This window comes from Maylandia zebra, linkage group LG7, assembly GCF_041146795.1.
Source record: "Maylandia zebra isolate NMK-2024a linkage group LG7, Mzebra_GT3a, whole genome shotgun sequence".
NCBI classification, from domain to species: Eukaryota; Metazoa; Chordata; class Actinopteri; order Cichliformes; family Cichlidae; genus Maylandia; species Maylandia zebra.
This window is the reverse complement of record NC_135173.1, coordinates 30,428,503-30,456,364: the sequence shown is the minus strand read 5'-3', so window position 1 is coordinate 30,456,364 and position 27,862 is coordinate 30,428,503. Positions and strand designations below refer to the sequence as shown.

Genomic DNA, 27,862 nt, shown 5'->3' with positions numbered 1-27,862 from the left:
CAGTAGCAGAGTACCTGGAGAGAACCCACGCAAACACGAATATGCAAACTCTAGATAGAATTAGCACTGTTGCCTGACTGTAAAGGCAACAGTGCTAATCACCACACTAGAATAGAATTAAACCTCCGTGTGCTCTCCCGAGTTTGGCGTCTTCAGTCAGGCATGGGCCTTCTCCGCTTTGGTCTTCAATTTTAATAGAAACTTAAAAAAATGTAAACATGTATACTGTGTACAACACATAGTACACCGTACTGTACTTCCCTCACATTTTAGCTAGAGATACTGAGACATTTTTTAATGTATCAGTCCTAAAGTATAGATGCTGATTGATGTAGATGATGAGAAAGAACAGTGAAAATTTCTTACAGCTTAGAGATTTATGTTTCAGATTTCAGTATGCTAAAAAATATCCAGAATTTTACAAAATGAATAGTTTTAAATATGAAGCTAAAACTCCACAGCACTTTTTATAAATGACTTTTTTTGCAGATCTTGCAGAAAATAAGATTTGTTGATTTGAGACAAAATGACCCTTTTCTTAAGAAACCCATAAAGGTGAGTTCTGACTGGCTCCTGTTTCTCTGGCTTCAGCCACCAGGGTTCAGTTCTTCGCGATTGAGATCGCCAGGAACAGAGAGGGTTACAACAATGCTGTGTTCAAGTCCAAAAGTTCAAAGAGCTAACCTGCAGTCAGGATCCCAGCACTGCCGACCGTCAGTGGAGCAGACGCCTTCGAGGCTTCGCTCGTTATTCCAGAAAAGTTTCCATCTGTGTTTATTTTGATGTCCGGCATTAAAATTTTTGATCGGATCAGAACCATTTCTACAAACCAGAACAGGACCGAACTCTTTGTCACCAACGCTACCTGACCTGTTTGAAAGTCTTCTTCACAGTTCCTGAACATTTAAAATTGATGTAATGAACACAATGAATTTTGTATTTACTGTAAAGTTTCAAGGTTTTTGTGCCAATCATAAGTGGTTATTTTATTTTGTAAAAACCGAAATGTATCTGTCTGACCCAATAAAACCTGAGCTTCATTTCACCGCCAATCCCTGTGTTTAAACTCCGTTTTACCCCCCAAAACAAACAAGTGCCTGCTGGCGGGACGTCTTCATGAACGCTCTTTGAGGCCTCGCAGAGGATTTCCCGAAGCTTCAAACACAAAAACTTATTTCCAGCAGTCGTAACAGAAACCTGAAGCTTCTGTAAACCTGATCTACTCTACACATGCAGGAGAAGGGATTCTTCCTGTTCCTTCCTTTCACAATAAAAGACATTAAGCTACTTACACACTGTGAAAGTTGTGGTGTAGTTGCAGATAGGGCTGGGCCATATCACACCATTCACGGTAATACCGGTATAATGTTAGACAATGTTAAGAAAATGAAATATCGCGATAGAATATGGGTAAAACGCGCATGCGCAGTGCCTTTGTTTTCATACGCACATGGCGGAAAAGCATGGCAGCGACTGAGAATGATAAGAGCGATAGCAGATCATTGAATGAAACAGATGAACCAGAATTGGTTTGTATAAAATGGTGCAACTTCAGTGGTGGGGAACTGGTTTGGCTTTCGTCTGTCAGATACCCACCACAAAGCATAATTTTTGGTAGAGCATGCAAGCGGGCCATCATTCATACTCCGAACCTTGAGACCTCGAAATTAGGGAGACATTCAAAAGCTGTGTGAAAACCCCGGAGGAACTCTCCCGAGGGATTAATAAAGTTTTATTTAATCTAATCTAATAATAAAAAGGCCAAGCAATAACATGTTTAAGTTATTTAAGTGACTTGTATATCATGTTTAACCTGAGTAGCAAAAGACAGCGGGGGTTTGAAAACGATGTGCCGGGAGTTTGCTGTTCTCCCCGGCTCAGATATTTCAAGTTTACACAGCTACATTCTCGCCTGAAAATATGTTAAAAGTTTATTTTGCGACGCAGAAACAAAAATAAGAGTAATATTAAAACTAAGTAGATGCAGTAGTTATAGCCATTGTTGGAAACTGGAATTGATTGGTCCAATCTGGGATATGGTTTTTCAATTATGTCCGGGTGGAAATTCGGGATTGTCCTGGAAAAAGCGGGAGGATTGGCATGTATGCCATAATTAGTAGTGTTTTTCGGAAAATAAGTCACTCTTCAAATTAATCCTTTGATTTCTGAAAAATCTACAGTGCGCCTTATGTATGAATTCTGGTTGTGCTTACTGAACTTAACCGATTTTATGTGGTACACGGTGCTCAAAAAATGGAGTTCCTGTTCCGACTTTCAAACTCAGCAAGTCCAACTTTAGGGGCTATCTAGTCGAAGGCTCCAACTCAGAGATTGCCTCCCACTTCAAATGGAACACATTATAAAATATGTTTACCTGGCTAATGGTAGCTAGTTAGCCTCTTTATACTGTTACACAATTTAATGGTGGAAAAAAATATCAACATTTAACATTACATCATTTGTTTTTAGGTTAGCTTGCTAGCATTACTATAATAATTTACCTTAAACTGAAAGTTAACTTCCTGTTTATTCAAATAGACATCATCAGATTAAACTGGATTTTCTCTGGTTGATGTTAGTTGCTAACATGGGCACGCTAGTTGATTTAGAATTTATCAGCTAGCTGGCTGACCCTCATTTACTGATGTACCATATGAAAACATCCATGTGCCCTGTGTATGTTAGCCAATCAGAATCTGTGTGAAGCAGCTGGACTGTGCAATCTGCATACAGTCACGCCCCCATTTTTCTACATAAGGAAACACCTTTACCTGGATGTGAAGCAGAGACATTGGTGATGATGTAAGAGCAGCTCTGAGGCTTTACTGCTACTTTTGTTCTTTTGTCCAGTATCCCTCTCCTCCCCCTTAGCAGGTGGCAGCAGATGGCCGCCCCTCCCTGAGCCTTTTTATGGCCAGAGGTTTCTTCCTGTTAAAAGGGAGTTTTAACAGGAAGAAACTCACTCTCACCAACTGCTTGTTCACTGTTGGGATTTCTCTGCATGATTGTGAGATTTTTATCTTACAATATAAAGCACCTTAATGTGACTGATGCTGTGGCTTGGCGTTATAAGTAAAACTGATTCTGAGCATCTTGTTACCTACGACATTTAGGACTATAATGATGTATGGTTTGGAGATGGTGGCACTAAGGCTGTCTTAAGATGATAAGATCTTCAATGGCAGTGAGCAGGATGACATCAGAAGAGAGTGGACATATTTGACAAAGGCTGATGAAGATGGAGGAAAAGAGGAAGAACTTGAGGGAGGTTCGTAGTCTTGCGGACTGTTGATGTTGTGACCATAAGCTCACAAAAAGAGCAGCACTGCTGCTGAGCACCTGTGGCAAGCTGTAGATCAGCTGAGATCAAGAAAAGGATGCGAGGCAGCGAGGTAAAAATCAATGAGGTTTATTTGCAGTCACAATGCTTACACTATATGTAGCAGACATCCAAACAACTCAAACAGCTATTCACTCTATGGACCCAACACATTCACATCAGGGACACAAGCCAAAAAATTAGGAACTCAATAAACATCCGTGAGTGCTGACATGGTTAGAGATGAGCTAGTTGTCACAAACAGTTAGCAGCAACATCGTAGAGAGTAACACAAGTTGCTAATAGACTCCACTTCCTGCTTCTCTTTGTACACCTTCTGCCAAGGTTTGACGACCGATCCGGACGCCTTCGCCGCACTCCCGCCTCGATGGTTTCCCCCTGTTGCTTCCCGCTTGGTGGCTCAGACCTTGGCTGTTTGAGCTCCATCGCGGGTTCAAGCCGTCGCAGCACCGTGAGACACCACATACACGCACGCCAGGCAACAGAGAGCCACTCCACGCACACGCAAACACACACAACATCAACGCACACGCCAAAAAGGACTCCCTAAAAAAAGGGGGGCAGGCCGAGACCTGGTCCGAGGAATCCAGAGTGTAAACAAAATGGTGGAAACTGCACCCAGCCTACCAGAGGGGAAAATGTAGCTGTGACCATGTTGCTTACACGTTCATCAAGCAGCAGGCGTGCGACACCTGCAGGACGTCACCACTGGCGCAGCCGCCATGCTCAGAGGAAGGCAGAGCCGCGGCGATGCAGACGGGTGCCTTAAAGGGAAGTTCTGCTGCTTTTTTTTTTTTTTTTTTTTTTTTTTAATACAATAAAAACAAAACAAAACAAAAAACCTCCATCACTTTCTGTGAATTCAGTCAGCTGACGCTGGAGAGGATTTCACGTTTTTAACTGCATGAAAACAACAAATAACGTGGTGAAACCTGAAATTTCAGAAAATATGACCTTATGTACTCCAAAAACCGTCAAAGAAACAATTCATGTGGCGATGAACAAACGGTGACCCTCCTCCCTGACTTCCTGTGTGGTTTTTCTTGGTCACGAGTCTTTAAACGCAGTCATGTTGCCGTATTCGACTTGAGACTTGGTAGAAATTGGTGCTGCCTGAAGATCTGTGGAGGTTTCAGCTCAGCTTTAAACGTTTTCCTCGATCAGTGGATTCAGTGTTTTGGACTTTGTTCTGTCGGTCAGACACTCAAGAACATCAACACAGAAAATCTGAGACATGAACTCTATTAACCCGACAACATCCTGTAAAAGTCGCAATATTAAACCAGTCGTCGAGGCGAATCGGGGTAATACTGTAATGTTACCATGTGATCACTTTAACAGTGTTTTTCCTGAGTTTGAAGACTCGTTTAAAGGCTCGTGTGGTTCTGTTTTAGTCGAGCTGAAGCCGATAACAGCAGCTGGTGATCATGATGAACACTCGGGTCACGAGGCAACGAGAAGCTGAAGTTAAAACATGCAGATTATTAGAGGACGTCTGCACTCCGACACTCCTCTGATGTCAAAGCAGATTTACGGAGGTTTAAACATGCCGCTTTTACGATCTGTTTAAAGTCTGTCTGAAAAAGAATCCTCACATCTAGTTTTATATGATTCATTGTGTTAATTCAACTGAAAATATGATAAGTGAGTGTGATTATATCCTCATTTTCTGCTGGTTTCATTGGGAAAGTTTATTTTCATTACAAAGAGAAAAAAAAAATCTACAGAAAGCACGAGAATTTTTAAGGTGAAGATATCGGAGAGCTGAAAACTCACTCGGGGACTGTTAAGTGGGGCGAAAGCAGGAAGTGCCCCAGCTTCAGGAGCTCGAGTCTGAAATGTTTGTTTGAAATGCTGCAGATCATTTTGTCTGATAAATGAATAACATCTGAATAACGGGGAAAAAAATGAAAAATAACTTTTAAGGAGACGTCTTCAGATGTTTGACAAATGTTTAAAAATCAAAAGATGAATCGCTTAAAATAACGCAGCGTTAATTAATCATCAGAACGAGCAAGTTAATAATCTGCTTTAGTATTGCGGGAAAAAGAAGAGCTGGAACTCAAGAACAAAATATCTAAAAGTTCAACATTTGAAACATTTTGAGACTGAAAACTTTTATGACCCTTCGTCACAACAGAAGCTCTAATCAAGGAATAATCAGCAGATTATTAAATCAAAAATCTGACTGAAGATTGATAATTATGTCCGACTTTGTGTCGCCACTAAAATCGTCACTGCAGCTCCAGTAATAATAATATAATTATTATTATCATCATCATCATCATACTAATACGGCTTTGATGAAGCCTCTCTGAGGATTTCCTCTATATTTGCAAACCTCCTGTCAGCCTGATGACACCCTGAACTTCCCTGAATGTTGAAATGTCAGCCTGTGTGTTGTGTGATCGCTTGTTTTACTGTAACCATAAAGAGGTAAAGTTTTGTTTTGATCACGCTTTAGTCAAACTGAAGTTGATGACGTGCCAGCTTATTGTTCTGCAGCTTACAGTTAATGATAATAATAATAATAATAATAATAATAACAACGACAACCACGGGGGTTTTGATGAATCTTTTTAAATGATGGCTGGAGAAAAAGTGTCACGTGACCAAGAAAAACAGGAGCTAATCACTATTTCGGTCTTTAAATCATTTTTATGACGCTCTGACAAACATGCTGACATTAGACCAACTTTAAGCTGAAGGTTTAGCGAGCCTTCACAATAAAAGCAGCTCTAATGAAAGATGTTTGGTCTGCTGAAGGTGTTTAATTTTGTCCGAGCACCACGGAAAAGCCCAAAGACCTCCAGGTTAGTGTTTATGGGCAAAGAAAAACAGGAAACGAGGATGGAGGTGGCGTTTTTCTACCTCGCCGTGACCAAAATGTGACGGTTTTGTGACACCGAGGAGGAAAAGCAGCAGGACGGTCCCTCTGAGGCCGTCATTCGGGAATATTTACATCACTTCAAGCAGCAGAGACAGAGAAAAATGTACAACATGGATGCTCTGAGCCTCCCTTTCCGTTAGTGTGTGTACCTGCTTCCTGTGCTTGCCCCGCCCACCCTCCGGCCTCATGCCCACGCAGACAGACATGTGCACTAACTCACTACTCTGTAAAAAGCTCAATCACACGTTGGTTTGTTGTCTCGTCTTTGTGGGTTTTTAAAGTCGATCATTATAAACATTGTTCAAAATGTTACGAAAGAAAATGTACACTTGGTTTCTCGGGTGGTTTCTATACAAGGCAGGCAGAAGCGGATTACTACGTTTACCGGCGTTCGTCCTTTCGTCCCCTCGCCGCCTCTTCTGGCTGCGGCGCACTCCACTTCCTGTCAGTGATTCAGAGTGCTCAGACATGCTCCCTCCCCCCCCCCTCTGTTCGAGCAGCCAGGCGAGCCGGACGCGGCGGGCTGGCTTTAAAATAGATCTGTATATATTTATATATGCTTATATCAAAAAGGAGGAGGGGGAGGGCTGAATTGGTGTCGTGGCGGGGTGATGATCCCTGGGCATCCGGGCCCGGGGGGGGAGAGGGGGATGCAGAGAGGTGAGGGGTAGGAGGCCGTGGAGAGGCGGGTCGAGGGGCCGGGCGAACTCGGTGGGCGGCCGCGTGGAATGTCAGCTCATCATGTCGTTGCTGTTGACGCCGTATGTCGAGTTCTTCATGCTGTCGTTCACCTCCCTCCTGAACACTGACAAGTTCTGTGTGAACCTGCAGAACACACACAGAGCATTTTTACCTCGTCAGGCACACGAACAACTCCCCTCAGTGTTCCCCTGCAGGAGGTCAGAACCAGCTAATCCTGACTGTTAAGATCCGCCCACATTAAAACGCGTTTATTTGTGGAAAACCTCCGAAAGGCAGTGCTCCTTTCAGGGCCTGAATTTCTGACCAGCGTGTAACGATGTGTTTTTACAGAATAAATTTGTGGTTTTGTGAATGAAGTCTGGTGGAGAGGAGCAGATCTGTGGCATCAGCACAGAAACACTCGTTAGTTACCGAGGGCAAGGGTTACCGTGGGAATCATTAGGATTTTTCGGTTGTTACAGCACAGACTGATGTATAACTGCTTGACTGGAGTAATGTGACCATGCACTGCACAAACAGCAGTATTATCTGCACGTCAGCCATGTTTAAAACTCGGTTTGAGGTTAGATATAGATCGCGAACAAACACAATATTTGTACAGAAATTATTTCGAGCTCATTTTTCACAGTTTTCACCCTTTTAGGTCACCCAGACCTTCAGCTGCTGCTGCATCACGCCTTCTGAAAGTTCTCCATCAGCAGCTTTACTTTCCTAATTCAGTTCCTTCCAGCTGATGAGGAAATGTGTGTTCGGGATCACAACGTAATCTAACGTAACTGGATGACTTCCTCCATACACCGATCGTCCTGACATCCCCCTGACAGCAGGTTATATTATAATGCACAATGTGTGTCTCCAAAAATAAGGTGTGTCGCTGTTCCACATCACTAAACACTGGTCTTCATATATCTTTCAGGCTGTTTAGGATTACACAAGAAAAAATGTTTTCCTCCAGTTTAAGTGAGTAATAAATCAGTGACAGTAGTAATCGAGTCCACAGCAGTACCTTTAGTTTGTACCTACTTCTGGGTGTGGCTTTCTGCAGGTAACCCTGTCTGTGGATCACAACCTCATACAATCCCTGCTGCAGAGTCTGAATGATCACAGACTGAGTGACAGTCTGTGAGTGGCTTTTATCTCTAACGCTAAGCTACGATCCTGACCGAGTCTAGCGTGTCTCACGTCTCCACCCGTTTTTCACGTTCCTGACCACCTGAGAGGATGAATGCTGCCTGCTCTCACCTGTCCCGGTTCTTTGTTAGTAGATTTCTCTCAATTCCCTCCATCAAGTTCTCGAAACATAAGTGCATGGCTTGCTGCTTCTCAGGCGGCTGGCTGTTGACGATGCTGTTCCTCAAGTCAGCGAAATACTGCAGTTAGAAAAAACACACGTGTTATAGCGCACATTGACCCACGCGGTGCCACCTCTGAGGCGAGTGCGAGCGGCAGTTACCTTCTCGTTGAGCAGGATGAGGCCTAAGAGAGGCCGCGACATGGACCACTGGTTCCTGCAGTCCTCGAAGATGATGATGTTCAGAACGGTGGACAGCATCTGATCAACGACAGCAGCAAGGTGTCAACACGTGTGTGTGTGTGTGGTCAGGTGACTCAGGTGTGATCAGCTCACCTGCTGGATCATCTCCGGGTGCTGCTGCATGATGTGCAGGAAGCGGTCATCTGTCGCCATGGGAGCGGGCCGCTTCTTGGTGGAGCGCGACAGCTGCTTGAACAGGTAGGTGACGATGTGGTCGAGGCTGGAGCAGCAGCCAGTGCACACCATCGTATCTGAAACACACACAAAGACACAATGATGTAACTTCAACACACACACACACACACGCACACACACACACACACACACACACACACACACACACACACACACCTGACCAACGTTGCTGCCTTACCGAGTGCTGTGAGGCCTTCTGATATGGAGGACAGGATGTACATGACCACGTGAGGCTCCAGGCTCGCGATGAAGTTCATGTGGTCCTGCGTCAGCACTTCCAGCAGAGAGTAGAAGGACTGGCTGAGCTTCGGGTAGTCCTGCAGAGACAGGACCAGAGGTCAAGGGTTAAAAACTCACTCAAACGGAGTCCACGTCTCCAAAGTCACAAAAACCTGTGAGGAGGTGGAGCATACCAGCAGGTCACTGTGAGGGATGGACAGCAGTAGTTTGATGAAGGTCTGTAAGGCATTGTCCAGAGCGTCGTCGCCATACAGACGGAAGACCCCGAAGTTGACGTAGTTCCCGCTGAGCACCGCCTTCAGCATAGCAAAGCACACGCTGACGCCCTTCAGCTTCACCCCGTACACCTGGTCCTTAGGGACCTCGCCCAGCGTCAGGATCCGATTCCCTGAAGGAGAAAACAGGAACTCGATGAGCGGCCCAGAACAAAGACAGGTATATCTTTGAGGCGGTTGAGTGGGGGTCAAAGGTTGTACCATAGGTCGTGATCATCTTGCTTGTTTCTCTGAACAGCAGGATGCCGTTTGGCGACGACACATCAAACTGAAGCCGCTGTGATCTGAAAACAAAACAAAAACCAAACACAGTTAGTGACCTTTCACCTCTACATTTGATCTGAAAGGAGACGCGCTTTGGTTTCTGAGCCGAGTAAAACATCACTGAAAACCATCTACATTAGTCACGCCTCACCAGAACTCTGAAAACATTAGGTGTCAGACCTCTGAGGCGGCTTCCTCATTTAAAACTTGACTATTCTGCTGACGTTCACTGTGTGTACTCTTAGAATGAACCAATGAAAACACTCCCACAGCTCCTGCTGGGAGGGAAAATGCTACAATCATAGCTGATCCCAGGCCGCCAGTGGGCTGCCTTTACTTTCTTTGAGTCGTCTCTGGATCCTCACAGGCTGAACCGTTGTAAGGATGTGACAGCACAGAGGTCAGAGGTCATACTCTTAAACCTGCCCCTTCGTCACTGGGCAGGTTTACCTGTTGTGGACGAGCTCTGCCATGAGCTTGAGGACTGGCGTGGTGCATGCTGGGTCGTGGTACCACAGTTCGATGGCCCGCTGCAGGATGGGCATGTAGGTCGGGTATCTGCGGAGCGGGTTAAGGACACACTTTCATCGTTTACACAATAAACAGAAAAACCAGGATCTGACCGCGTGCTGATCTGAAGTCAGTGTAAGGATACATCCAGTCAAACAGCATCATGAAGCTCGTCTTGGCGTTGAAGGCGAATGCAATTCCTCGCAGGTCCCGGACCAAACCCACCAGAGTCCTCTGCAGGAGGAAGAGGAGGAAGGTCAATGTTTCGAAACATGTGCTCAGCTGCTTCTGCTGGAGTTTCCTCGTGTTTAAGCAGGGTCACAATTTTATTAGCACAACTCTGAGTTACACCCGCTTTATTCTTTATCCCTGCTACACCGCCATCGCTGTGTCACACATGCGTTTACGCACACACACAGAAACACAAACACGAGCAACACAATGTGTGTCTGTCTGCAAAAACAGAAATAAATGTTTGACAAAACTGATGCTGTTTATGTGTCTGTATGTTTGTGAGGGTGTTCTGACCTTGGCTTCCTGCTCGTTAAAGGTGTTTGTACTCAGCATCTGAGCCACTGCTTCAAACGCCGCCGTCAGAGGCAGCATGAACTGTTCGAACTGGTCCTCATCTTCACCTGCAGACACAGACACACACGAGGCCCAGTGTAAACTGTGTGTGTGTGGCTCCTGCAGACCACGTCACACTTCATTTCCAGGCACCAGTATCTCTCCTGTTTCAGCTTTTGTGTTGTTACAAGATAAAAACTTTCTGCTGCTTCTTCATCACAAGGGGCGCCGCAGTGGGTCGTTCTGGATCTGTGTCTCAGCGACCTTTTGCCAAGTGAAGTCTACAAAAAGTCCGAAACTGAAGAACTTGAAGCCACACCAGCGTGTGTGTTTGTGTCTGCATACCTAAATCGACCATCAGCAGGCGTCCTAGTGCAGTGTAGAAGGTGGTCCGACACCTCATGTCGCTCAGGTTGGACTGGTTGTTCACTCCCAGGAAGGAGAAGTGCTCGCTCTGACAAAGACAGCAGCAGGAAGTTCATCACAGCTCACTTTCTTCTTCGTCTGTGATGCTTGTGTGTCAGCTCAACGCGTTTTAATCAGACGTGAAACTTGGGCTCCGATAAATGTGAAGTACTCACCGTGTGGTTGTTCAGCATGAACTGGACAGCGCTGAGCTTCACCAGCTTCCTTACGCTGCTGTACGTGCAGACAGTGAAGTCAAGGAGAAAACGCTGACCCAGAGCCCCACCCCTTCCTTTAACTCAGTGCCTGGTTTAACCTTTAAGTCCTTAAGATGGATTCATTATCCTGCTCAGTAGCTTTTCATGACTCACGGTTCATAATTATCCTTATTTATTAGGCACCAGGCCCTCAGCTCATCTGAAACAAGCTGCTCAACATTTAAAGACAACTTTCTTCTGATTGGCTGCCCCTTATTAACGATAAGATCAGGTGGGCAAGGCTTCTTTTGCTTTACTTTCACTACACAAAAACAACAGCAAAGATAAAAACTAGACTAAATCAACATGAAAACATTTGTGTGGGTCACAGACATGAAGGATATCCTAAGGAGAGGTCGTTCAGGAGCTGGAGTGTCTTGGAGGTGATTGGTTCACACTGGCCCCAGTACTTCAAGTTTGTGATACTGAAAGAGAGGAAAGTTTACTTCTACATATTTACAGCGGCTGAGAGTTCGTTTAACTTTGAACATCGGCTCTCAGGTGTGCCGGAGTTACCTGGACTTCAGTTACTCACATTTTCCCTATAAAGACGCTGAGTACCATCGTCTCGTCATTCAAGCCCAAAACTTCTGATAGTCGTCGATAAAGCTACGAACAAACACAAACAGGAAGTCACATGATCACCACGCGGCTGCCACTTCAGAGGACGCTTCAAGTCATTTCTGTGTTTTCAGTTTGGAACAGTCTGCACCGAATTCTGCTTCTTATTATTTTACTTTAGTTCCAATGAAAACAGAAACAATAATAATAAATATTTTAATAAAATAATATCAAACCTGTCCACATTCAGTAAAATACTGAACATTTTACTGAATGCTTGATCACCCTCAGCGTTTAAAAAGGGTTTCAGGACTTTACTACTCCCCTAAATTTAGTTTTAGCCCCAAAACGCTAAATCGATTGAATCCAGCCAGCCAGAAATCAGTAATTTGGCCCGAGCACTGTGTGAACAACACTCCAGATTCAGCCAGACTTTCCAGCCCGAGAACAGGTACTGGAACTGAATCCAAAAGTAAGGCCTCGGGTTTGACCGATGTTTTGACAAAACCGACTGAGATTCTCCGAGCTCTGGAGGTTGCAGACTTTTCTGAGTTTCTCGTGGGCATCCTGAGGCATTCCTGGGCCAGCAGAGATATATAATCATATACTCTGTGCAGTGAGTTACTGCTGCGCCCCGGGGAACCACTGGAGGAGCAGGAGGAGGAGGCTGACCATGTGACTCACAGCTGACTCTATGCCTACCTAACACCACATCCTGAATTTTAAACACCACCATGATGCTCTGCGAGCCAGCAGGGGGCGCTAACACCAATCACAATTTACTTTCAAGCACTTATCTGGATGTTCACACTTTGCAGTTTCTGAGCAGAGAGATCACACAGAGTCAGACCTGCTCATTCATGTCAGCTGAAAGGGGTGGAGCTTACAGAGAGGCGCGCCTTACCTTTGATGATTTCTGCACCTGGTCACCGATGTAGATCTTTCTGAACTGCTCGAAGAAGCTGAGCATGGCCAGCTCCAGCCTCTCATTCCCAGCTTGAGCGAGCCGCGAGTCTGTCAGGTTCATGAGCTGGAGCACCCTGAGGCAAACGCAGGAAACGCAAGGTCAGGCTTTCAGCGACAGGAAGTCACGCCCCCAGACACCGGCTCGCCACATTCGCACTCTTACCGACAGACTAACTCTCCATCCATGGCATCCTGCTCGTCTGTGCTCGCGAACGACACGCGTCCTCCAATCACTGCCCCGATTATGTAAACCAACCACGTGAGCCGACCTGCAGAGAAGCAGAGGAGGCGTCAGACTCCCGAAGTCCCCAAAATAGCACAGGGGTGGGGCTCGCGCTCTTACCCTCCTGCACTGTGATGTCCATGGCGCTCGAGTTGGTGGACTGCAGCAGCTCCTGGTAGGTTTGAGCCGCCTGGTCGAACAGCTGGACGAGCAGTGCGCATGTCTTCTCGTACTCGCAGCGGCCGATGGTGGAGAGCTGGTCCAGCTGCTGCTGAACGAGGCCGGCGTCGTCCAGAGGGTCCTCCAGCCCGTCCCTACGGACAGAGACATGCTCAGCTCATCCCTAAAAACCCTCAGGTGAAGTTTGCCTGAGCCATCACCGACCCAACCCTTCAGACTCAAACCATCGTCACTGCACCGATTCACAGCCACAAACACTGAACACATCATGGGAGTAACATCCAGAATCTGTTCCCAACACATCTAAGTTTTTATGTACATCTTATGAACGCATTAATTAAATTAATGGAATAAATGGAAATGCAATCTTTTGCTGGAAAATCAAACAAGATGAAATCCTGTCTAACTTTAAGGTTGGTTTAAGTCTCACCTGAGGATGACATGGACCGACTCGAGTCGGGACGTGATGTAGGCCTTGGTGACCTCTGGAGTGTACGTCTCCAGCAGATGGGGCTCCGTGGCTTTAACATAAGGGACTGACGCTGCCAGGCGCTGCCACAGGCTCAGCAGGTAGTGAACACTGTTGGGGGCGAACTCCCAGTGCTGAGGAGGAAGAGTAGGAGTAAAGAGTCAGGTACACAACACTGCTGCTTGACCACGATGTAAGTGTGTGTGTGTGTGTGTGTGAATATATACACACATACACTTTTTTTTTTTTTTTAAACGTGGATGACACACACACATACACTATTACAGACGGAAAAAGTTAAAAAACCCACCTGCAGACTGGTGACGGTGAAGTTGGCGATAAGGCGGATGACCTCTGGGTAGTTTTCCACTTTGACCAGCTCACCCAGCTGGTAGTTACTCTTCAGCCTCGCCAGCAGGCGGCAGAACTCGTGGTAGTTGTTTGGATCGGGCAAACACTGAAGCACAAACACACATTGTTCAACACACACGAAGCTACAGAGGTGTGTGTGTTTTCAGACAGGTGTGTGTTACCTGTGGGTTTGCCAGTATCCTCTTCACTCCGTCCACCAGGTGTGACAGAAACTTTGCTCGCTCTGCATTGTTGAAGAGAGACCTCCGAACTGAGGCGATCTGAACTAGACACGACAACACCTGCACCCAGACACACACACAAACAGTAAAGCTTCACGCATCAGTCTGCAGGCTGTAGTCACATGACTGTGCTCACTTACCAGTGGGGAGAGGGATGGAGGGATGGAATGATATAAATTGAAAAACAGCTGCAGGGTGGAGGAATCGAGGAACGCTGCAGAAGACAAAACACAGATTTAACCGTTTTCATGTTGTCGTGAGGCAGTAAATATCAGTAACAACACCACATTAATCTGTAAGCGGCGGGCGCCTCGCTCCTCTACCTGATCTCCATGATGTGGGGATCTGCACGGTGCACAAGTCGTCCGACGACTCGTCCGTGGAGGTTCCTATGAAGTCGTAGTTGAGGCAATTGTAGCTGAGCTTCAGGAGCTGCATCAGCAGGCCGTGCTGAGACTCATCGTTCAGGTTCAGGTTCTTCCCTGAAGCCTGAAAAGCAAACGCATCATCATCATCATCAGCATCAACAAACCGCCATCATCATCAGCTTCACTCAGGCATTTAATATGATCTGTTAGTGTCCACAGCGAGCTGCCTCACTCAAAATACATCTTTATATGAGTTTTTAGAGCAGCTTTGCGTGATCCACAGGTCAAAATAATCCTTTGTCCTACAATGGGCCTTAGTTCAGCCTTTAAGACCCCCATTTTCTTTTGATTGGCCAACTTGTGGAAGCCTGCTTAAGGGCAGCACTTATGTTTTCCTTGCAGAGATCACATTTTCATACTTTCTGCTCTTTGTTTGAAGCATCAACTCATGTTTAATATGAACATTAAATATCTGACACAAAGAAGACACAAGTTTTATTCTGACAGCGTCAGACTAACATGGACATGCAAAGAAAAAGAATAAATCTAAAGTTAAGGTAGATAAATTGAGGAATTGATACAAAATTAAATACAGAACAAAAATAAAATAACACAGGTCTGAAATAATTAAAAAACTAAAAGCGGGAAATCAGTACAAAAATGAAATGCAGTGTATATGTAAGCCTGTATGGGAGAAACTGCCGACAGGACGAAACAAACCTGCTTGAGGAGGTTGCAGGAAAGCGTGAAAATGTCAAAGAGCGAGGAGTCTCTGAACGAGGAGGCGATCTTCCTGTGTTTGGTCAGAGGATGCGTCGTGTCGGCCTGAGGAGAAAAAAAAAAGAAAAGAAAAAAAAAAGATCAGAGTCGGCAGAAAATCTGAGGACCAACTAATGCTGGTGATTTCATCATCAACAAAAAATAAATAAAAATGACACTTCCAGAGTTTAGCTTCAATATCCTGCACTGTACGCTCACTGTATATTACACAGATATATTTTATTTTGGAATCAAGTCACTTGATTTCTTTTAATCCACCTTACTGAACTTTTTCTTTTTAAGAGACTTTATTATTTCCTTGCTTGTTTTTAAAGCTGCTGTACTTTTTTGAACATTATAACTAGGTTGATTTATTTTTGCTCTACTGAGCCAGTATTTGGTAACATCCCTGGAGCAGGTGACACTCATAGGGATCATTTTCATGTTCTGTAGAGCCTATAAAGGTCAAATGACCCTTTGCGGTTGGTCAGATGCTGCCAACATCATCACTTTCGTTGAACGTGCAGCGAAATCTGGGTTAGCAAGTTACAAGTTAACGGTCATGTGACTGTTTATCCTGACTGCTGCTGTTAGTGTAAGTGAATCTGGATACAGGAAAGGTATGCTGGATATGCTGAACTCGTTTTGTAGTATAGAACCCAGTTTGGTCTGGACACGTCACCAAACATGCAAACTCTTCGGCCTGCTGTGGTCGTCGATCACTGCGAGGATCTGTTTAAATCTGCCACACCTCCATAAATTGCACGCTGTGACTTACCTGATTGATCTCATTGGTCAGCTGGGACAGGATGGTGACTCCTATGATGCAGTGTTCAACGCTGTCCTGTAAAAACAACCACACAAAAGGTTACAAACGCACACAGATCAGGTTAAACTAATCCAGGCTTAAATGATCCTGTTTCTTTCTTTCTTCTCACACACTGAATAAAACAGGTCCAGAAACAGAGTAAGCAGGTTTGAGCCATGCGGAGAAGTCATTATGACATCAAAGTACGCTGCACATTTACACCAGATCAAATGAGCCTACTTAACAGTTATAAAAGCACCGAAATCACCATGGTAATGATCGAACCAATAAGCTGAATCTTCTTACTTTTAAAAACTTGCTTAAAACTTTTTATTCTGACAAATTAAACAAATAAATATACACAAGATTCACAGGACAGAAGGGTTTCAGCGCTCTGACCTGCAGGAAGCGTGTCACGTCTGCGATCACGTTTCTGAACACGTAGTCGTCTTTCTGACAGTCGAACCAGCCCAGCTTGGTGATCCTGGCGTAGAGCTGGATCAGAGCCTGCGTCACAAACGCCGCCAACTTCGGCCGCGTCGCCAGGTAGTTCAGCACATAGTTCCCTGAAAAAACAAACAAACAAAACATTTAGCAGGGGCTTTTCAAAATAAGACACTAAAACACCCTGCTTTGCTTTACTGAAAACCCCACAACCTGTTCAACTAGTAATGTCGATTTTGTTTTATTTTGAAAGACAAACATCTTCATTGTCATTATTGAGGTTTGATGAGTGCATCTCTGTTGTGACTGTTAATGCATCACTCCAGCTTCTCTTTAATCCTCAGACTGACCTGACCTGCAGGGTTTATCCGCTTTTTTCAGGAGATACTCACGGATATCAATGCGTTGCTCGAGGGGTAGAGGGTTGCTGGTCCGAGAAACCAGTTTTGACAAACAGGTGGCTGCGAGCAGCTGAGAATATGAAGACTGACAGGAGACAAAACAGTGAGGTCAGGTTATCTCCTCTGACAGCCATCTACATGCTTTTATTCTGACAACAGAAGAGGAAATGGCCTTTCAGATATGCTGGTTAGTGAAGGGGTTGCTCCATCATTATCTCAGGCAGATGAAAAAAAATTGAAATCTTAAAATATACCCTCACACCTACAGAAACCTGCTCATAAATATGAAGTACGAGTTGACTCCACTTCATTTTAGAGTTACCTCCTCATTAGTGTGGGGGTCAGCGATCTTCACCTGGATGACACGATACTTCATCCATCCCAATTAAAACAAACCCTTTGAAATATTTCAGTTTGTGTTTATCAAGCACCGAATATGATATAAATATTAAGTACAAATACTTAAAAATTTGTTGTGTTGGGATTCTTGGATTTTATCGTGTGTCTGCACGTTGTGGTCATGTATCTGTGTGATACCATTTCTCTCTATGAGAGGAAACGCTGCCCACACTTGAGGTAAAGCTTTTGCAGGTGAACCTGTGGATGGATTAGTCGGTGCTCAGCTAACCCTCATCAGGGCGTGACTCCTCCCCCTTATTTTTCACTGACTTGACTTTTGTCCAAGTGAAAGATGGAGCACAAAACTGAAAGTCTTCATGCTTTCAGCTTCTCCAAAAATCCCCCATCATGTCTGCTGAGTCTGATCTGAATCTGCAGGGTCAGGCACAGGACTGTCTGACCCTGCAGAGCATCATCTCTGCTAACGTGGGAAAGTTAAACTGAAGCTGCTTGGACAGTCCGGCTGTAGTCTGTACTCACGCTGCCTCTCTCCAGCAGCAGCTGACATTTGCTGAGACAGTCGGGGCTGTTGGTGAATTCCACCAGAGCTTTCTCAGCCTGGTGTCGGACGGCGGTGTCGGTGGTCTCGTACAGCTGCTTACACAGGATCTCCAGCTGGGCGAGGCCCTGGATAAGACAGAGGGACACAGCGCAGGCTTATCAGTGAGCCGCAGCCGGCTCGAGTCTTTCATCGTTTCAGACAAACAGAGATCACAGCAGATAAGACGGGCAGCCACGCCGAGCTTTACACACTCATAATCACAGACACACATGCCGAGCGCCATCTGCTCCAACCGTCTCGGGTTACTTTCTAGGAAAACTACACCGACAGGGCCAAAGATGGGGGACAGCGGCATGAGTGCAGGTGGAAGCTGATGGTCTGATGGTGTTTACAGCCTCCACCTAGGTGCGCTAGCCACCTCCACTCGTGTGATGCGTTGAGGGTACATGGAGTGAGGTATGACAGAGCACTGCATCATGTGTGTCGAACTTCTGCAGGCGTCAGATAAGCGGCGAGCACCAAACCCCGCCCACGGTGATGCCCGCAGACCCTCAGCTTACACTCAGCTTCACGTGAAACTCAAGTTCAACAGTAACACACACACACACACACACACACACACACACACACACACACACACACACACACACACACACACACACACACACACACACACACACACCTAACATCTAATAACATCTAAGAAAAAGAAAACTAAACCGAAAAGATATTCCGCAAAAAAAGTTATAAAAATAGAACGAGAGCATTTTCCAGTTTTCCTCATAAATTTTTTTCCTCGTGTAAATTTTCCATGTTTTCCCGAGGTGTCGGCATCAGCCTGATTCCGGCTCTTCCCGGTGCAGCAAATTCAATTCAAATTCAAATTCAAATTTTTATTTGTCACGTACACAGTCATACACAGTACGATATGTAGTGAAATGCTTGGACAACTGCTCGTGACCTAAAGAAAACAAAAAAGGAAAAGGCTATGAATAAGATAGGAAATAAATATGAAAAATTAAAAAGGGTAAATTTAACTAGGAAGGAATAAAATATAAATTAAGGTTAAAAATGAAATAACTGTACAACACAAATTAGAATGAAGGGTAAATTTAACTGGGAAGAATAAGATAAAATATATAAATTAAAGTTGAAAATAAAATAACTGTACAACAAAATACACAATATAGAACTATGTAAGAATGTATGAAGAAATATAAATATAAATAAATATATACACAATAACAGCAGCTGTACAAGTATTAACCGGAAATGAAGAATATAGTGACCAGTGTTGTGCAGAAACAAAGTCCAGAAAGTCCAGTGTGTGTGTAAGAACTGTATGTGTGGGTCAGTACTGTGTGGTGGTGTGATTGAGAGACCGTATCGCCTGCGGGAAGAAGCTCCTCCTCAGTCTCTCTGTGTTGGTCTTCAGGGAGCGGAATCGCTTTCCTGACCTCAACAGAGAGAACAGTCTGTTGTTGGGATGGCTGAGGTCCTTCACGATCTTCCTGGCCTTGGTCCAGCACCGCCTGCTGTAGACTGAGTGCAGGTCAGGGAGCTCGGAGCGGATGGTGCGCTCAGCTGACCGCACAACCCTCTGTAGAGCTCGTCTGTCCTGCATGGTGCTGTTCCCGAACCAGGTTAAGATGTTTCCCGTCAGGATGCTCTCTATGGTGCACGAGTAAAAGTTCCTGAGCACCTTGGAGGGCAGTTGGAAGTCTCTCAAGCGTCTGAGGTGGTAGAGACGCTGTCGGGCCTTTTTCACCACGGTGTTGATGTGACAGGACCATGACAGGTCCTGCGTGATGTGAACTCCGAGGTATTTGAAGCTGTCCACTCTCTCCACTGGGCACTCGTTGATGACGGGGGTCTGGTAGTTCCTCACCTGCTTAGTGCTGAAGTCCACTATCAGCTCCTTTGTCTTACTGACGTTTAGAAGGAGGTTGTTCCTCTGGCACCAGTTCTCCAGATTCCTAATCTCCTTCAGGTAGGCCGTCTCGTTGTTATCAGAGATCAGGCCCACCACGACGGTGTCGTCAGCAAACTTGATGATGGTGGTGGAGCTGGTAGTGGCCACACAGTCATATGTGTACTACGAGTACAGCACGGGGCTCAGAACACACCCCTGGGGGGCTCCAGTGCTGAGAGTGGTGGAGGCTGAGACATGTCCGCCCATCCTTACTGCCTGTGGTCTGCCAGTTAGGAAGTTGGAGATCCACTGACACATAGATGAGCTGAGTCCCAGATGCTCCAGCTTGGTGGTGAGTGTGGAGGGAATTATGGTGTTAAATGCAGAGCTGTAGTCTATGAAGAGCATTTTAACATAATTCCCCCTTCTAGTGTCCAAGTGAGTGAGTGATGTGTGGAGGAGATGAGAGATGGCATCGTCTGTGGAACGATTTGGACGGTAAGCGAACTGTAGTGGGTCCAGTGTGTCTGGTAGTGAAGAAATGATGAAGTCTCTGACCAGGCGTTCAAAGCACTTCATCACTACTGAGGTGAGGGCTACAGGGCGATAGTCATTGAGAGAAGCAGGGTGGGGTTTCTTCGGGACAGGAACAATGATGGACTCTTTGAAGCATGTGGGGATCACCGACTGAGATAAAGAGATGTTGAATATCTCAGTGAACACAGGAGCTAGCTGGTATGCGCAGTCTCTTAGAATACGACCTGGGATGCCGTCTGGTCCTGCTGCTTTCCTGGTGTTCACTCTCTTGAAGGCTCTCCTTACTTCATGCTCGGAGATGACGAGCACGTTTCCGGTGCTGGCAGCCGACAGATGCTTCCAGTTTCTAATTTTAAATCAAACTGTTTCTATTTTTAAATTTGTGCCGTGCGTCTGGCCTGCAGACGGATGTTTTCTGGATTTTAACTGCTGCTTTTATTTTGCAGATACATACTCTGGGTGCGTTAATCTCACAGGTGACATCCACTCTCTCTAACGACCAGCAGGGGGTGACTCTTCTCAGGTCTGATTGGATGCAAGCCACCTGACCTCTGAGCTCATCAAACGCTTTCTGATGAGTTTGTAGGTTAGTTTTATGAGTGAATAAAAGTGAAGTTTATTTTGGTCCCATTAGAGTGAGGGAGGACGATAGTGAGTCTTGACTGCTGAGTCCGTTTTAGATATGAAAATCAACCAGATCTAAGAAACGCTCCCAAACTTCCTGTAACTCTGAAATCATTCACAGTATTAAGGTTAATTTTTCATGGCTTCATTAAATTAAATTAAAAATGAAATCAGCTGATTCTGAAGTTTCCTTTGATTTGGTTGATTTAATATAAAATGAACTGTTTTCAGTCTATTTTACAAAATAAAAGCTTCTGTAATTAAGTGAAAATGACAAAGAAATCTGGGCTAGACAATGACCACAGAGGTTCATAGAGAGCTGCATGCTTTACTTTCATTATTCAGGACTAACCTGAACTTCTGCCATTTGAACTGGTTCCCATAACACAGGAGCTGGTTTTACAACTTCCTCACAAAGTTTCCTCACCGTGCTGCCACTGAGCAACACTTCTGGGCTGGCGTTAAACTCTCAGATTTCAGTTTTCACAACCATCAAACTGAGCGACAGCAGCGTCACAGATTAACTCACGACCTTCAGATCCCACTGAGAGTGACGGCTTTTGATGGCCTGTTATTCTGTTTGATCACATGTTTGTGACTGAATATCAGCTCTGTGTGCGTCTTTGTCCTGATACTGTTGTTGTATACGTCTCCTTTGAAACAGACTTTTAATGAGAATTTTACCTGATAAATAAAGGATCACTATAAATGTGATGTGACTCGAGCCGGCAGCCTCCAACCATCAGACCAGTTACATGAAATGAAGTTCTCACCAGCTCAACTAAAACTGCTTTCAGCAGGACAGGAAAGACTTCGAGGAAGTAATCTGAATTTCCTGATTTCCAGCAGAACAATTACAGATAAGAAACCAATCAAACAAAAAGAAAATCTTTAAAGTTAAAATGATCGAGGAGCCTTATTTTTACCTGGCTAACACCAACTTCACCCTGATATACGACTCAAAGTCCTCAAACCACTCATATCGGAAACATTTTAAAATCTGGCTCATAAAGCAACCATTAACCCAAGCATCACGGTGTAAATGTACTGGCTTCCTGCCTCTGGGCTGTATGCAGACCTCCCCTTCATCTCCACCTTCACACCATCACAAGGACTGGAGAGGAACTTTCTCTCACTCGATCAATAAATCAATCGGCTTTAACGCTGATCCATGTGGAAATAAGGATGCAGTTTCTTTACAGTGGCAGCTAACATGTCCTCACTGGTCTAACTTTGTGTTTTCAATCCATAAACAGTGTTTTGGTCCATAAACAGTGAAAACTTCACCTGTGCTGACTCTGACATCTAATCTTAATTAAATAAACCCAGAGACTCACATTTACTGTCACAAACGACTCAGAAACACAAACAAACGTGAAAGAAGTAGCAAACCTTTGATTCCTTTTAAATTCTGTCTATTTGTCTGCATAATTATCATATTCAGTCAATAACTCTTAACACAATTGGTCTCTTTTTATTCGACCGTCTGCTCAAAGAGTTTCTAATAACTTTAGTCCTAAAATGATGATAACCAGAGGAAAGCACATCTTTAACTTCCTGCTCGTAACCCTGCAAGCTCCTTCAACAATATTCTTCTCCATTATATTCAGGACATCTAAAAACTGCAGAACAGAAGGATGCATTTGTTTTTTAGTTTTATAATAAAGATATAAAGCCCAAATTTGTAAATGCTGTAGGTAAGTGTGAAGGTAAATCTGACTTAGAGGGTTGGTACTGGGAGCTTGAGTCCAGCTGCAGGCCTGCGAGCAGCAGTGTGAATGTCACAGATCTGAATTTATCTGCATCGGAGCTTTTTCTGGCGTCAAACCACAACTCTGTTGCCATGCTTTAGCTCATCATTTAGAAACATGCTGCGGCCGTGCTGGAGACACGAGCACACAGGTTTGATGATTTCATCACCGGTTCAGTGACCATGAGATGCTGCAACAGCTGAAAGAGACCAAACTTTGTGTCAGTGCAGGTGTGGGAGGAGGACAGAGGTGTTTTCTTTATGGCTTCAGGAGAGTCCAGCCCACCTCAGAAACACCAACAGCCAGTGAGCCAAGCTTCAGGCTGAAGCTTTACAGGTAAGCTAGTAGAGAAACATCTCAGCCTCCTCTGGTGATGCTGCAGGAGCATCGACCTCCCTGCTGACGGCACACAGACCAGTCAGAATGAAACCACTGAATAAAACACTCAGCTGCACGCGAGACTCGGGAAACTGTTTATTCCTCATCTAAACTCATGAAGAGTCACTTCAATGAAAGTGAGTTACAAAAACAACCGAAGCGTCCAAACAGCAGCTGTGTTCACCAAAGACTTTAAATAACCTGTATTTAAACTGAACATTGTCGTGTTTTTTTTTTTTTCACAAATATGCAACTACTACTATCATTTAATCCACCTGGAAACACACAGTGTCCCATGGAGGCGCCATAGAGGTCGGGTGTGATCCTGACAGGATCGCAGGTGTAAGGATGGAGGTGATCTGACCCTTGGAGCTCCCTTAGAGACCAGAGACAGGCTGGCAGATTTGGGAGGAGCTCGTAGCACAGACGCACAGCACCTGACTAGGATGCGTCCCATAGCTGGGGAGTCTCTGCTTAGACCGAGGTAAGCATCAGAAAACAGAGATAATAAATAATAACCTCACCTCACAGGAATAGGTTCAGTCGAAACCTGAGAGCAGATTTTTTATTTATTAACGTATTTTATATTCTATAAACTCCTGACAGCTCTGCAGGCTCGAGCTACGATGGCCCATGTGTGCAGAAACATAATAAACATAATGGAGGGATATCCTTTGAAACCTCCCGAATCATTAAATATTCAGGAGGTGATTTTTGGTCTGCAGCTTATCTCCATAAACAGAGAACCTGTGGGAGGCGTCAGGGAGCAGACGGCTGATCAGCTATTATCTAAAGATTACCAGATGGACATTTAATCATCATTAGCAGGAGTCCTGAACATCACAGGAGCACGGCTGTCAATAAAGGCCACCCCTTTTTATTCAAATAAACACACAGGTGTATGAAAAACAGACGATTCAGTGCCTGAAATGTCTGAAGAAAAATCCTCTCCATCATCATCTGCTGTCACTACACAAACATTAGAAACTGTTTTATGGAGCTAAAGAGCCCAAATCTCTTTTCCTGCTGTGGACTGACTCCAGCCTGACTGCGTGAGGAACACCAGGGTAAACGTTGGACTTTAACGTGAACTTTTTAGACTGGGGCGGGTGATTCTGACCTCATGACCGCATGGCGTTGGCCTTCGACTCGCCACATCACATCATCATTGAATGACAGCTCATAACAGCTGAACTGACTAAAGTTAGTGTTTGATCACAGGAATGAAGGTGTGTGGGCTCATGCTCTAACGTGAGACGATCTTTTAAAAATTACACGTGAATGTTATTTTAATTACAGTGAGGAAAGTGAACAACCCCCCATCAGAACAAGGCAGCCACATGATCATCAGTCTGGAGACAAACGGCTGAGTGAAAGCAAACAGCACACAGTGGATACGAACAGTAAATATCAGCCTGATCTTTATTCCACCAAAAACTGTCTCAGTAACACCAGAATGAACTTAAGTGGTTCGTTTTCAGTCATTTAATATCATTAAAAATACTTAAGTCTTCGTTCTGTTAGATTTCAACTAAAAATACTTAAAAACAAGGATCTGGGCTTATTGTGTGTCAGAATCACAGAAATTCAACTTAATCCAGCTACGAGAACTGCCCGACGTGAGGCCCTTCTCTTACTTTACTGGCACATTATTAATTATGAATTTATGAGCTACATCCATCTCAGTGGTACCAGTATAACCATTACATAAGTGAAGACTTTCACCTGGATTATCAGACAGTTTATGGCACTCACAGGATCATAAACCTGGGAGTAGGTGATGGAGTTTAAAAACTTTATTTTAGGTTAAATCTGCTAACTTAAAGCTGTTTTTATAAAATTTGCTGTTTTCATGTCTTTGAATTTATAGTTAATCTGTATAACCATGAAAATAGCTGCCAGTATAATTTATATTATCATTTTTATCACTAATAAATATTTTCTCCCCAGTATTCTGACCAGAGCTGAGACTGAAAAACCTGAAATCATCGTCACACGTTTACCCAGAATCCCTCAGAAACTCACCTGAACGTTTGATTACCTGGTAAATTATTGAAATATTAATGAAATCAGGCTGAGATGTTCCACTTTGACCACATTCAGTGAATCTGTGCCCCACCTGAGTTCGTACAATCCTTCCTGGGATTAAAGCTGATCACAGATAAACTGATTAAAGTTACTCTGAAGCAGAAACAATAATAACGAGCTGTTACAGCCGCTAACATGAGAGGATCGGATGAGTTTCTCCTCATAGTTCATGCATGCTGTGCGCAATTAACAATATATTATGTCATGTCACACACAGCTCATGTGACCAGCAGAGAAAACGAAAGCTGGCTTCACCTGTCGGGGTTTCACCTGCCCCTCAGCACAAAGTCTCCACAGTCTCCTCACAGAGTTCCCTGCAGGGGCATCATGGAGGAAGTCCAGAGCAGCTGAACTTCATCCCTCGGCTTCCCAAACATGTGCCGGAGCACAGCGCCTTGGCTAGTTGCCGCTCCATTCTGCCCACACCAGGGTAAAAACCCCCGCTGTCCTCACCCTGGAGCCCCTCGCGGGTCCGGCCCGGTACCGTCGCCCTGTTTCACCGACTAACGCTCACACAGACCAGGTCATGTTTTCAAACACGCTCGGGCGGGAGAAGTTGACGTGTAGATATGCTAACGTTAGCCTAGCCTGCTGCATGGCTGGGTGTCGTTACCGGAGCGAGCCGTGAATAAAAACACAAAAACCTGGAACTCCGGGACAGAAGCTCCGGGTACCGCGCCCGGTCCGTCTGGGATAAGCGTGTTTACGGCGGTTCCCGGTGGCGCCAGGTGACCGTGCGTGCTAGCCTGGCAGCTATCCGTCTGCAGCTAACCGCCTGTTTCATTGTTTACTTCACTGAAATACATCGATTTTTCCCGCCGCTCGCCCTCCGGTTACTCGCCTCTGATGGCCACGGACGCCGGAACTCACCAGGCTGGACACTCGGAGCCCGCAGACTCCCTTGTTCGCCCCGGAGCCCGAGCCCTCCCCTGGCTGCTAGCAGCGGCTAGCCTCCAGCCCGTGCTGTGACAGCAGGCCACAAGTCAACACAGGCGGCCGCATCCTTTCTTTCTCCCCGCTAGCTCCACCGCGGCCGCCGCCCGCACGCACCGGCTGCACGCTAGCTCCGTGCCGGGAGCGGCGCACTCGGATCCGGCCTCAGCTTCAGCTGCGCCCGCCTACAGAAATTATCCGCGACAAAAACATGAAACCTCCGCTTACCTGCACATGATCCGCCATTTTTCTCCATTTCATGCACCTCTCACTCCCCCGCTTATGGGTAACCAAAGTGACAACAGCGCCCCCGCTGGTGGCCGCTGGCAGGACTCCAGCAGCACGATGCAACACAATGTAACACAATGGAACGCAATTTAATATAACACAATACAATTTAATACAATTAAATACAACATAAAACAATTTAATACAACACAATGTCATTTAACAATACAAATAGATTAATAAACTATACATCTCATTAATACAACGCTGTAACGCTATGTTACAATACAACACAATGTAATGCACTACAACACACTGGAATCAAATACATAGAGACATGAATGCATAATAACATGTAACAAAGAGAAGTTATGCATACAATCAGTTTGTTTAGTGACAGACATTTTACAAACTCATTAGAAAACCTTTTTTAAATAAATTTCTGACTTTTTAAATTAATTTTACTGTCATATTATTAATATTGTTATTATTATTATTATTATTATTATTATTATTATTATTATTAGTAGTAGTAGTAGTAGTAGTAGTAGTAGTAGTAGTATTTTAACTGACATTTTTAAAGGTGCTTATAGATAGATGGCCTAAATGGACAAATGTAATATAACATCTTATCATATAGTAAAACATCAAAAAACAAGAACAGTATTATAATGTATGATTTATTAAATTGAATATTTTATTTGTATTTCTAAAGTTATTTCGTGTTTATTTATTGCACTTGCGATTTTTATATTATTACTAATTATTTATATTTACATTTATAATTATATTTTTGCTTGATTGTATTTGGGATTGTTTAATTTCAGATGAGTTTAGACCTCATTAGCATATTTTTTGGTCATATTATATCTAAGCCCTTGTTGTATTTTTGTTGCTGTTTGAATGAATGTCCTAAACGCTGGATTATTAAAATATTTCTGTCGTTGAGTCATAATCTTAAACACAACAGTGATGTAGTCCAGTGAAGCACAATGCCATCTAATACGATAACATGTTTTAGTATAAAACTGGAAGGTGTGCTGTGGGTACTGCAGCCCCCTCTGGTGGATGTTAGTGGATCTACACAGGTAAGCTCAAAAGTAATCAGAAAGGAATAGATTCATATTTTTTCATTTATTTAAATTTGTCATTTTTGAGTGTTAGCACCATCACCTCACAGGAAGAAGGTTGTGGGTTTGAATCCATCGGCTGCCTGGGTTCTTTCTGTTTGTATGTTCTCCCCGTGCACAGTCCAAAGACGTGCTCGTTAGGTGAACTATTGATCTGGAATCTGCAGTAGGCGTGAATGACTGTCTGTGTTATTCCTGCCATATACTGGTGACCTGTCCAGGATGCACCCACCTCTTGCCCAGTGAGAGCTGGGATAGGCTTCAGCACCCGAGCACTCCTGAACAGGGTAAATGGATGGGTGACTATCATTTTTATGATATTTCTATTTAAATAAATAGATATGTGTATAAACAACAGGTTTTATGAGCCTGTGTGATCACAATGTGATCTCCACATTTGCAGACAGATGTGCAGCTCCTCAAAGGATG

The 27,862-nt window shown here is 44.5% G+C and overlaps 2 protein-coding genes and 1 long non-coding RNA gene across 3 annotated transcripts in view; 2 read left to right on the top strand and 1 right to left on the bottom strand.

Moving 5' to 3' along the window:
- The window catches only part of pbdc1 (polysaccharide biosynthesis domain containing 1), a 7,212-nt gene extending 6,160 nt beyond the window's left edge, over positions 1-1,052 (top strand). The window contains exon 6 of the mRNA XM_004561834.6: positions 592-1,052. Within this exon, the coding sequence (XP_004561891.1) occupies positions 592-683 (92 nt within the window). The 3' untranslated portion in view covers positions 684-1,052. The remainder of the gene's footprint in view (positions 1-591) is intronic.
- A 393-nt stretch (positions 1,053-1,445) lies between these two features.
- On the top strand, positions 1,446-4,146 carry LOC143419460 (uncharacterized). The gene is made up of 2 exons (XR_013099435.1): positions 1,446-1,529; positions 3,114-4,146. It is a non-coding gene; the product is annotated as an uncharacterized LOC143419460 (long non-coding RNA).
- Positions 3,394-26,395, bottom strand: xpo7 (exportin 7). Its single transcript, XM_004561832.5, has 28 exons — positions 26,304-26,395; positions 17,831-17,977; positions 16,943-17,036; positions 16,506-16,672; positions 16,077-16,142; positions 15,260-15,364; positions 14,495-14,660; positions 14,312-14,385; positions 14,112-14,231; positions 13,889-14,035; positions 13,540-13,712; positions 13,050-13,243; positions 12,870-12,975; positions 12,645-12,780; positions 11,715-11,788; positions 11,524-11,604; positions 11,099-11,162; positions 10,863-10,971; positions 10,479-10,585; positions 10,096-10,184; positions 9,891-9,998; positions 9,378-9,460; positions 9,075-9,289; positions 8,840-8,978; positions 8,560-8,717; positions 8,386-8,484; positions 8,175-8,302; positions 3,394-7,055 (listed from the first exon to the last, which is right to left on the bottom strand). The coding sequence occupies exons 1-28, from the start codon at positions 26,334-26,336 to the stop codon at positions 6,962-6,964; spliced, it is 3,276 nt and encodes a 1,091-aa protein (XP_004561889.1). The 5' UTR covers positions 26,337-26,395; the 3' UTR covers positions 3,394-6,961.
- Between the last annotated feature and the right edge of the window lie 1,467 nt (positions 26,396-27,862).

Coding starts and splice junctions, on each gene's coding strand:
- xpo7 (XM_004561832.5), bottom strand. CDS start 26,336: ATGAAATGGAGAAAAATGGCGGATCATGTGCAG. Junction 16,673..16,942: donor CGAGCAACGCATTGATATCC/GTGAGTATCTCC, acceptor TTGTTTTTTCAG/GGAACTATGTGCTGAACTAC. Junction 14,386..14,494: donor CCCCACATCATGGAGATCAG/GTAGAGGAGCGA, acceptor TGTCTTCTGCAG/CGTTCCTCGATTCCTCCACC.